The sequence below is a fragment of the Anser brachyrhynchus genome, assembly GCF_964034855.1.
Source record: "Anser brachyrhynchus genome assembly, chromosome: 7".
In the NCBI taxonomy this organism is placed as follows: domain Eukaryota; kingdom Metazoa; phylum Chordata; class Aves; order Anseriformes; family Anatidae; genus Anser; species Anser brachyrhynchus.
The window spans coordinates 25,025,327-25,034,685 of record NC_137701.1 but is presented as its reverse complement, the minus strand read 5'-3'; the positions used below and the strand labels follow the sequence as shown (position 1 = coordinate 25,034,685).

General features: G+C 68.1%; 2 protein-coding genes across 4 annotated transcripts; one reads left to right on the top strand and one right to left on the bottom strand.

Moving 5' to 3' along the window:
- Positions 1 to 54: 54 nt before the first annotated feature.
- INHA (inhibin subunit alpha) lies at positions 55 to 2,898 on the top strand. The gene is made up of 2 exons (XM_080600633.1): positions 55 to 476; positions 1,102 to 2,898. The coding sequence occupies exons 1-2, from the start codon at positions 128 to 130 to the stop codon at positions 1,833 to 1,835; spliced, it is 1,083 nt and encodes a 360-aa protein (XP_080456759.1). The 5' UTR covers positions 55 to 127; the 3' UTR covers positions 1,836 to 2,898.
- Positions 2,899 to 3,039: 141 nt separating this feature from the next.
- Positions 3,040 to 8,456, bottom strand: LOC308198365 (gap junction gamma-1 protein-like). 3 transcript variants are annotated; one of them, XM_080600632.1, is made up of 3 exons: positions 6,724 to 8,456; positions 4,237 to 5,441; positions 3,040 to 4,137 (listed from the first exon to the last, which is right to left on the bottom strand). In XM_080600632.1, the coding sequence occupies exons 2-3, from the start codon at positions 5,414 to 5,416 to the stop codon at positions 4,130 to 4,132; spliced, it is 1,188 nt and encodes a 395-aa protein (XP_080456758.1). In that variant the 5' UTR covers positions 5,417 to 5,441; positions 6,724 to 8,456; the 3' UTR covers positions 3,040 to 4,129. The 3 variants fall into 3 exon arrangements, with proteins under 3 accessions (XP_080456758.1, XP_080456756.1, XP_080456757.1); XM_080600630.1 differs by lacking the exon at positions 6,724 to 8,456 and adding an exon at positions 6,557 to 6,683; XM_080600631.1 differs by lacking the exon at positions 6,724 to 8,456 and adding an exon at positions 5,658 to 6,498.
- Between the last annotated feature and the right edge of the window lie 903 nt (positions 8,457 to 9,359).

The following is a 9,359-nucleotide window of genomic DNA, read 5'->3' as shown; positions in this document are numbered from 1 at the left end:
CCCCCCCCCCCCCCCCCAGACCACACTGTCCTTGCAGTCCTCACATTCCAGACGTCTCAGCGCTCTCGCTGCCCAGAGATAATATTCAGGGCGAGCAGACGTTTGCGTCAGTGTCAGATACGTCTCAATGCCACCCTGCCCCGGGCGGAGCGCCGCGGGCAGACGGGCTGGGCTGGCAGGCAGCGCCCCACGGCAGAGCCCCCCGAGCCCCCCGGCCATGCTGCTCCTCCTGCACCTGCTGCCCGCCGTGCTGCCCCCCGCCGCCCTGGCCAGCTGCAGCGGGGCCGGTGCCGAGCGGCAGCTCGTCCTGGCCAAGGTGCGGGCACGGGTGCTGGAGCACCTGAGCCCCCCCGTCCTGCAGGAGGAGCCCCAGAAGGAGGCGAGGAGGGTGCACCGCAGAGACGTCCTGGAAAGCGCCGACGTGCAGCCCGAGGAGCCGGAGGACACGTCGCAGGTGATCCTCTTCCCTTCCACAGGTGAGAGATGCATCCCCTGCTGGGATGGAGAGGGTGGAGGCGTGCTGGGCTGGGGCACGGGGTGCTTGGGAATGGGGCAGGATGTAGGGGGATAGGATGCTAAGGGATGGGGCATGATGCTGAAGGATGGAGCAAGATGCTGAAGGATGGAGCGAGGTGCCCAGGGATGGGGCAGGACACTGGCAGAGCGGGCAGGATGCTCGGGGTTGGGGCAGGGTGCTGGGGTGTAGGACAGGATGCTACGGGAAGGGGACACATTAACAGCATCCGATGGCACACGGGGGCTCGGTGACCTCCCTGCGCAGCTCAGCCAACCCCGTTCCCGTGGAGCACTGCCTGGTGCACAGCCCCAGCTGCTCCGGGGGACTGAATCCCCCGTCCCTAGGCCATGGGGAGCTCGGTGCGGGGTGCCACAGCCGTGCCAGGCTGGCCTCAGGCAGGGCTGAGCAGAGCCAGGCAGAGCCATGCCGCAGGGCTCGGGTGCAGCGCAGCGGCTGCTGGGTGGCACTAGGTGTCAGCTGCACGGTGCCAGCAGCAGGGCGCCCCCCCGCAACACCCACAGGTCCCTCCATGCCCCGTCCCCCGCTTCAGGCACGGCACCCTGAGCCGTTTTCTTTCCCCGCAGACGTGCCGTGCGAGCCCACGCAGCCAGACAAGCTGCTGGAGGAAGAAGGGATCTTCACCTACCTCTTCCAGCCCTCGGCACACGCCCTGAGCCGCACGGTGACGTCCGCCCAGCTCTGGTTTTACACCGGCCCCTCGGCCGCCCCCAACCACTCTGCCTCCGACGTGCTGACCCTCTCCCCGCAGGGCCGGGTGCCGGTGGCGGCCACGGTGTCCCGGACGCCCGAGCACTGGACGGTGTTTGACTTCGCCCCCGCCGCGCTGCCCCACCTGGTGCAGCCGCTCTTCGTGCTCCTGGTGCGCTGCCCCGGCTGCCCCTGCCTGGCTGATGGGGACAAGATGCCCTTCCTGGTGGCCACCACGCGTGCCAAGGGCGGCGAGAGGGCTCGCCGCTCCGCCGTGCCCTGGTCCCCGGCCGCCCTCAGCCTGCTGCAGCGCCCGTCCGAGGACCTGGCCGCCCACACCAACTGCCGCCGGGCATCCCTCAACATCTCCTTCGAGGAGCTGGGCTGGGACAAGTGGATCGTGCACCCCAGCAGCTTCGTTTTCCACTACTGCCACGGGAGCTGCGCCGAGGGCCACGGGCTGAGCCACCGGCTGGGCGTGCAGCTCTGCTGCGCCGCGCTGCCCGGCACCATGCGCTCGCTGCGCGTCCGCACCACCTCCGACGGCGGCTACTCCTTCAAGTACGAGACGGTGCCCAACATCCTGGCCCAGGACTGCACCTGCGTCTAGCGCCTGGCACGGCACGGCCGGACCCACGCGGGGCTCCCCCCTGGCCCCCAGGGCCCCCGCAGCCCTGCCCCAGCCCCAGATGATGATCCCATCCCAGGGGGTGGAGGAGTCGCTTGCTTGGGAGCTGCGCGGCCCGGGGCAGGGATGAGAAGGACGCGGAGGGGAGGTTTCGGCGGTGCCACCCTCCTCTGTGCCAGCCGGGTTTCGTGGCCCCAGGCTGTCCTGGGTGTGTTGGTGCTGCCAGCCCTGCCCCGGGGCTGTGCCCAGCCCGCAGCAAGCCAGGGCCCGGGGCTCAGAGCCAGCAGTGCCTCCTGCAGAGCTGCCGGCACGATGCGTGCCCCACAGAGGCAGCCTTGTGCCTGCAGCCGGCTCACCCCACATTTCTCCCCCCACCCCAAAATAAAAGACCGGGGCTGCAGAAGCAGGTCCCTGCTCCTGCAGCAGAGCGCAGCCACCTGCTGGGCAGGGACGGGGACAGGGCTGGGGTGGGATGGGTGTGCCAGGGGCTCACACAGGTGGCAAGGCTGGCGGCACGTGGTGCTGCGAGCCAGCCCGCTGCCAGCGGCACAACCTGTTTGTGAGATTAGCGGGAGGAGTGAAATAAAGCTGTTTTTACAAAAGCAGCCTCAAAGTGCCAGCTTCCACAAGAAACGGCCGCAGAGGCAGCGTGTGGTTATGCAGCGGGACGCAAACTCCCTGGAGGCTTTAGGCTGGAGGAGGGAGGGGACAGGCGAGCTGCACGCACCCAGCATGCGGCAGCGGGGAACGGTCTGCTGAGAGGGGTTGGGCTCCAACCCCCTGTCCCGGGGAGGGAATGGGGTGTGCTGGCCAAAACCGGGGCACGGGGTGGCTGGTGGAAACCCGCGGCTGATCCAGCCGTGGGGCAGGGGAGAGCCGGAGCCAGAGGGCAGGATCCCACTCAGCTGCGGCAGACTGGGGTGTGCGAGGAAACCCCTGCTCCAGCTGTGCAGGAACGGGCTGCTGGAGCAATCCCGCACGCCACGCCAGCAGAGGCTGCCCCAGCCGAAGCCGCCCCCGCACAGCTGGAGCAACTGAGTCAGCCCAGGCCGAGCGGGGACGGCCGGGTCCCACCACGGCCCCCAGCGCCCCTTCCCTCCCCTCGGCAGCGGCAGCCGGCCCGCCCCAGCCCATCTGCGTAGGATCCCCTTCCCACCCCTTCCTCCCAGAGGACCGGATGCAGAAGTTCAGTACAAAACGTCTCCAGCCTTTACTGAATATAGATATTAAAAAAAAAAAAAAAAAGTCACAATCATCCAAGTACAAAACAACGCTACAAAATCACTGCGCGACCCGTGCTGAGATGATCAGAAATGCCCAACCGGCTCCCTGCCGACCCCGGCTCGGGCGCTGCACAGCCCCGCCGTGGGATGGGGACCCAGCCCCACAGAGGGCCCCCAGCCCCATAGCAGGAGGGGATCGGCTTTGGTCCAAAGCCTGGCCGGCCCCGCGGTGAGCGGAGCCGCTGGCAGGGAAGCGGAGGAGACGGGAAGGCCGGCCCCTGCCCTCTGCGCACACATTCCCGGCAGGACAGCCGCAGCCACTCGTACGTACCCATGTGTGAGGGTGTCCCACGGCTCTGCCCCCGCTGCCACAGCCCCTCAGGGACAGCGTGGGATCCCACAGAGGGAACCCCCTGCACCCAGAAACCTCTTCGTCCCCTGGAAAGAGCAGCCGGGAAGGGGAAAGGCAAAGAGGAGGCAAAGAGGGACCTGTGTGTCCCCACCACACCTTCCAGCAGCAGTGCCACCAGGACGTGTCCCTCCCACCAGGAAAGGTCCCTGCTGCCACCTCTGCTTGTAGCTCCGTGCCCTGCCCCGTGGGATGGCCCGGCCAGCCGGAGCCCGGGTGCAGCCCCCACGCCGCAGGTATCAGTACTGCTGCCGTGACCTGCACGCGCTCAGCAGCAGATGACGGCGAGCACGGGGGGCACAGGGGAGAGGCACAAGTGGGAGATGCTGCGGGAATGGGGCGTGGGAGAGGGAAAAGGGGGTGAAATGGGAGACAGGGAGGGGAGGTGCAGGCCTAGAGTGGGTTCCACTAAGGGAGTATAAAAATGCCAGGGTGCACGCTGCTGAGTTTATAAAAATGTACAAAAATAAGATATTCCCTTTGTTAAAAAAAATTAAGAACAGTGAAGGAAGGTTCCCCAAGCCCCAGTCCCCATAGCTGCCCACTGGGACAGGGATGCCCTGGCCAGCCCCACGGGACAGACGCACGTCACCGTCCCGAGCTGGCAGCCGCATCCGACCGGCCGATCCCGCCGTCCTCCGCGCTCACAGCCCTGCAGGAACAAGAGGAGGGTTAGCAGCCGTGCCTGGGGGTGCCCCCCCACCCCGCACTGCCCAGCTGGATCCGTCCCGTCCCATCCCCTCCAGCTCACCCGTGGTCCTCTCGCAGATGCTGCCGCCCTTCTCATGGGCCAGGTTGAGGCGGTTCTGCTCGGCGGCGATGCCGTTGGCCTCGGGGCTGCTGCTGCGAGAGGGGCTGGGGGGCTGCGGGGGCGGCTGGAGGTGGAAAGCCATCTCCAGGTGCTCCTGCGCCATGCGCAGGTGCTTGCGCAGCCGCTCCAGCTCGTGCTCGGGGGGAGCGCCGGCCAGGGCGAAGCGCTCCGCCGCCGAGTTGGCCAGGTTCTCCCTGTAGTCCAGCTTGCCGTTGGGCAGGGGGGCTTTCAGCGTCTCCTTCTTCAGCGAGTGGTAGGTGGGGGGCGCGCTGGGGGCTTTCTTGGCGTACTGTGGCGTGGGGCTGCCGCCGGGCGGGTGCGGGGGGCTGGCGGTCTGGCTGAGCGCGTCGCGGATGCGCCCCACGCCGAGGTGCAGGAGCTCGCAGAGGTTGAGGAAGAGGCAGAGCCCGCTGACGGCGTACATGATGAGCAGGAAGATGGTCTTCTCGGTGGGGCGGGAGACGAAGCAGTCGACGGTGTGCGGGCAGGGGCTGCGGCTGCAGACGTAGGACGGGCTCACCTCGAAGCGGTACAGCAGGTACTGCCCGAAGAGGAAAGCCATCTCCAGCAGCGAGCGGCACAGCAGGTGCAGCACGTAGGCGCGCATCAGCCCGTCCTGCTTGATGCGACGCCGGCCATCGTGCTTCTCCCCGCCCTCCGTGCTCTTCTCCTTCTCCACCTCGATCTCCTCGAAGATCATGGGGTCCTCTTCGTTATCGTCCTCCGCCTCCTCGTAGTCCCGCCCGGCCCCCCGCCGCACCACCGGCATGCGTCCCCGCGGGGCCACCGGCGCCCGGCGCCGCGAGGACTCGGGCATGCGGGCGATGCGGTGCATGGCGAAGCCCAGGTAGAGCACCGAGGGGGTGGCCACCATGATGATCTGGAAGATCCAGAAGCGAACATGGGAGAGCGGGGCGAAGGCGTCGTAGCACACGTTCTCGCAGCCGGGCTGCTGCGTGTTGCAGACAAACTTGCTCTGCTCGTCGTAGTAGATGGACTCGCCCCCCACGGCCGTCAGCACGATCCGGAAGACGATGAGGACGCTGAGCCAGATCTTACCCACGAAGGTCGAGTGGTTGTTGATCTCCTCCAGGAGCCGCGTCAGGAAGCTCCAGCTCATCCTGACCAGGCAGTTGGCTCAAACCCTGCGGGGAAGGGCAGGCAATAAGGCACGGAACAAACTACGGTGCACCTCGCCTGGCCTCCCCAAAGCAGCGTCCTTCACCCCAGCGCTGACATCCCTTCCCCTACCCACCAGCAGCATCCGGGCAGCACTGAGCGGGGAGCACCCGGCAGCTCCCAGCACCTCCTCCCCGTGCTGCTGCCAGCCAGGGGAGTAGGGGAAAAGCCAGGACACTTACCGTCCCTTACAGGACACATCTGGGGGAAGAGTCAGCAAGGCCTGGGTAAACAAGGGAGCATGGCAGCGCCAGGAGGGCGGGCGAGGGGACAGCTCCCTCCACCCCAGCGCCGGCACCCGCCTGCCACCTGCTCCCGGGCAGGTCCCCGAGCCACGCTGCACCCTGTGGCGCGGGCACGGCGGGGGGAGCAGAGCACGGGGAAGGAGGGCGACGGCAAAGGGCAGCATGGGGCGGCGGGGGAATTGCAAAAAGTCCCAGAGAAGCCACTGGCACCGGAGGTCGGGGAGGAAATTTGGAGGAAAGCAACCCAGCTTCTGGCCAAAGGCGCAAGAGGAGCCACGCCACCGCCACCCAGCAGCACGCGCTGGGCTGGTGCAAGGGAGGCAGGTGGCGGGGCTGCCGGGGGGCTCGGGGGCAGCAGCAGAAGGGACGCGTCCCCAGCCTCGGGCGAGCCCCTCTCCCTCCGGGCAGGTGTCCCCAGGAGACCACCGGTGCCTCTATTGTTCTGCTCCCAGCCCTCCGCCAGAGCCGGGGGGCTGCGTGGCCGGGCTCAGCGCCCTCCCCACAAAGAGCCCGGCGCGAGCACCAGGCGGGACACCGCGCGTGGCACCGGGCGCCCCGGCCCGGCCCACCAGGGCCACCACGCTCCCTGGGGCCACCCACCCTCGACGTCCCCGCAGCACCAGGCCCCCGGGAGCCCCCCGGAGCCCCCCAACGGGCAGGACGATGCTTTGCGCCCGCACCGCAACGCCCCGACCCCAGGGCCGGAGCGGGGGGCCCCCGGTGGCCGAGGGGAGCCCGCCCGCGGCCGGGGCAGCGCGGAGCCCCCCGGGGCAGCGCGGAGCCCCCCGACCCCCCGCGCCCCCCGCCCCACATCAGCCCCCCGCCGCCCCACTCACGGCGCTCCGGGACGAGCGGCGCACAAAGCGGCGGCACGGCGCTGCCGCCTCCCGCCGAACAAAGGGGCCCGGGGCCGCCCCGCCCCGCGCCCGCCCGCCGCCGGTACGCGGCCCCCCCCCCCCCCCCCGCCTCCACCCCCGCCCCGCCGCCGCCGCCCGGTTCTCACCTCCCGGCCCGCCGCGGCCGCGCAACTTCCCGGCGGGCGGGGCGCTCCGCCCGGCCGTGACTCAGGGCCGGGGGGGCCCCCGGGAGCCGCCGAAGCACCCCCCCCCCGGGGGGCCGGTTCAGCCCCCTGGGCGCACGGCGGTCGGGGCCGCTCCCGCTGGGGCACCCCGGGGGGTCGTGGGGTCTGGGGACGTGGGGGGGGGGTCCCCAGGAGCCTGGTCCGAGAGGGGAGGGAGGCGGCGCTCCGGGCGTGCGAGCCCCCCGGAGTAACGGTGCTGCCGCGTCTGGTGCCAGGTCTCCCCCGCCGGACCTCCCCGTGAGGAGCGGGGGGACGGGGAGCAGGCAGGAGCTCTCCTGTGGGGCACAACGTGCCTGGGGGCTCCTGGCGGCCCACATCTCTTCAGAGCGAGGGGTGCTTTCTCCCCCCACCCGCCCCCAGCCAGCTCCCTGCCTTTGAGGCACCCCCAGCTGCACCCCACACACGGCACCCCGGCCGCGTGCTTTGTCTCCGCTGCTAAAATTGTCCCCGGAGGTGTTTGTCAGGCTGGGGATCCCCACGCCGGGTCAGCCAGGCCCACCTCATCCAGGGCAGAGCAGCCCGCTCCTTGTGCAACCCGGAGAGCCGGGGAAAAGCCGGTGCCCGCGTGAGGTTGTGAAAGGCCGCTTCGCCCTGCCGAAGCACGCTTTTTGGTTATTTTGGGCCCGCTGAGTAACGGTGGCCTTGTCACTTCCGTGCCCTAAGTCAGCAAGAGCCACGGCAGCGCAGCCCCAGGCATGGGGAGAAGCGAGGAGAACAGAAGCTGGGGACGCGGGGAAACACCGCGGGTTGAGAAGGGACCCGCGTGCAGGGCCTGCCCCCATGGCGGGTGGCCTCGCTGGTGCCACAGGCACGCTGACGAGGCTCCCCGAGGCGAGGTCACTGCGCCGAAGGGAGCCGCTGGCTGGGCCAGGGCAGCGCTCTCCTGAGGCAGGCTGGGGAGGCCGGGCCCCAAGGCCAGCGCCAGCCACCCCTGCCTCATGGCAGGCATCACGGTGCTTGCCACCACAGAGCCATCGGCTTCGGAGCCCTCTCGTTTCCCCCTGTGGTGGTGTCACCAGGCTTTAGCCTCAGCGTGTGCTTACAGCATCGGAGCCAGCGGCATCGCCCATTCTCCCCAGAGCAGAGGGAAAAGCCACAAGCACGCAGAGCCAGGAAGGCGGTGGGTGTAGGGTGCTGCCCACCCGCATCCCTCCCCACATCAGCTGAGGCTGACAGGGCCGGGCCCCCCTCGGGCAGGAAGGGTGTACGAGAGCAGCAGCCTTGCGGGGTCCTGCTCACGAGGAAGCAGGAGCACAGTCACCGACCACAAAACCAGGATCAGCCCCGAGGCACCACATCCGCGGGGCAAAGCCTGCCGTTGGAGCAAGCGCGCGGCGCGCAGAGCGCTGCCGGTCATTGGGGCGATAGTGGCTGAGGGGGAGTGGGGAGGAGGCTGTGAGCACAGGGATAAGGAGAGCTCCGGCCACGGGGAGAGCGCCTGCTTCTGCGGGAAGCCCCACAGCTCATGGAAATAGCTCCTGCAGGCAGTCCATGCTGGGTGTTCAGCCAGACGGAGGCATCCTCTGGGACTCTGCCACCACCAGACCGTGCCTCGGGGTGCCCAGCATCGCCAGCAGCCTCGTTTCTCCATCTTGGCTCTGCTGTGACAGCCTTTTTTTCCGCTGGTGGGGCAGCTGCCCGTGGTGTTTGCTCCAGGTGGGAGAGGAGCCCGCCTGTCTGGCGTTGGCGCAGGGTGAGCCAGCTCCGCCTGCTTGGCACGGGGCTGCAGCACGCATCCTGTCCCAGCAGCAAACACGCTCTTCCCAGATTAAACAGCCCTGGCACTGGGACAGGGAGCAGACGGCTCCATTAGGGACTGTTTGTCCTGATACGGGACAGCCCCACAACCCCTTTAGTATCCTTCTGATAACGGGCGGAGGCACGCTCCATCAGAGGAGCACAAAGGGCAATGAACAGCTTCCACGCCACAAGCTGGTGCCGAGGGAAGGCTGAGACCATTCGAAATAAAGTCCCCTTCCCTTTCTTCTGGCTTGATTATGAAGCATGGCAGCGGGTAGACGGCACCGTGCTCACCTGCCAGGCTCTCCTCCCTGGTTCCTGGGCACTGCCAGCAGCCCGCGGCACTCACACCAAGCTCGGAATCACAGAATATCCCGAGCTGGAAGGGACCCACAAGGATAATCAAGTCCAGCCCCTGGACTTACGCTCCCCCTCCCCTACAAGCTGTAGGGCAGCCCCACGGGAAGGGGCCTGCCAGCAGCGGGGCGCGTGTGCCTTTTGCTGTTACATCTCCACGTCCCGCAGGGGCTGGAGCTGAGGCCGGCAGGGAGGGCCTGCTGGAAGCAAACAACCGGTCCCTCCAGTCACGCAGCTTGATAAGAAACAAGGCTACTGAGTTAGATACAGCATGAGGGAGCTGACAGGCGACCTACAGGCTACGTATGCTCATGGCACAGCTGCTTTAGAGGGCAGAGAGCAGGAAGTAATTCCGTGATTCTGTAAGTGCCTAAAGACTCAAACCCACGTCTGAGGCATCATCCTTATCCAGGTAAGACGGGACCAGTTTTAATCCCAGGGAAGCAGGCTGGTAGCTTCAG

What these genes read in the sequence shown, in the direction of transcription:
- INHA (XM_080600633.1), top strand. Translation starts at nt 128, where the DNA reads ATGCCACCCTGCCCCGGGCGGAGCGCCGCGGGCAGACGGGCTGGGCTG. An exon ending in GATCCTCTTCCCTTCCACAG is followed by an intron (nt 477 to 1,101) that starts GTGAGAGATGCA and finishes CTTTCCCCGCAG; the next exon opens with ACGTGCCGTGCGAGCCCACG.
- LOC308198365 (XM_080600632.1), bottom strand. Translation starts at nt 5,416, where the DNA reads ATGAGCTGGAGCTTCCTGACGCGGCTCCTGGAGGAGATCAACAACCAC.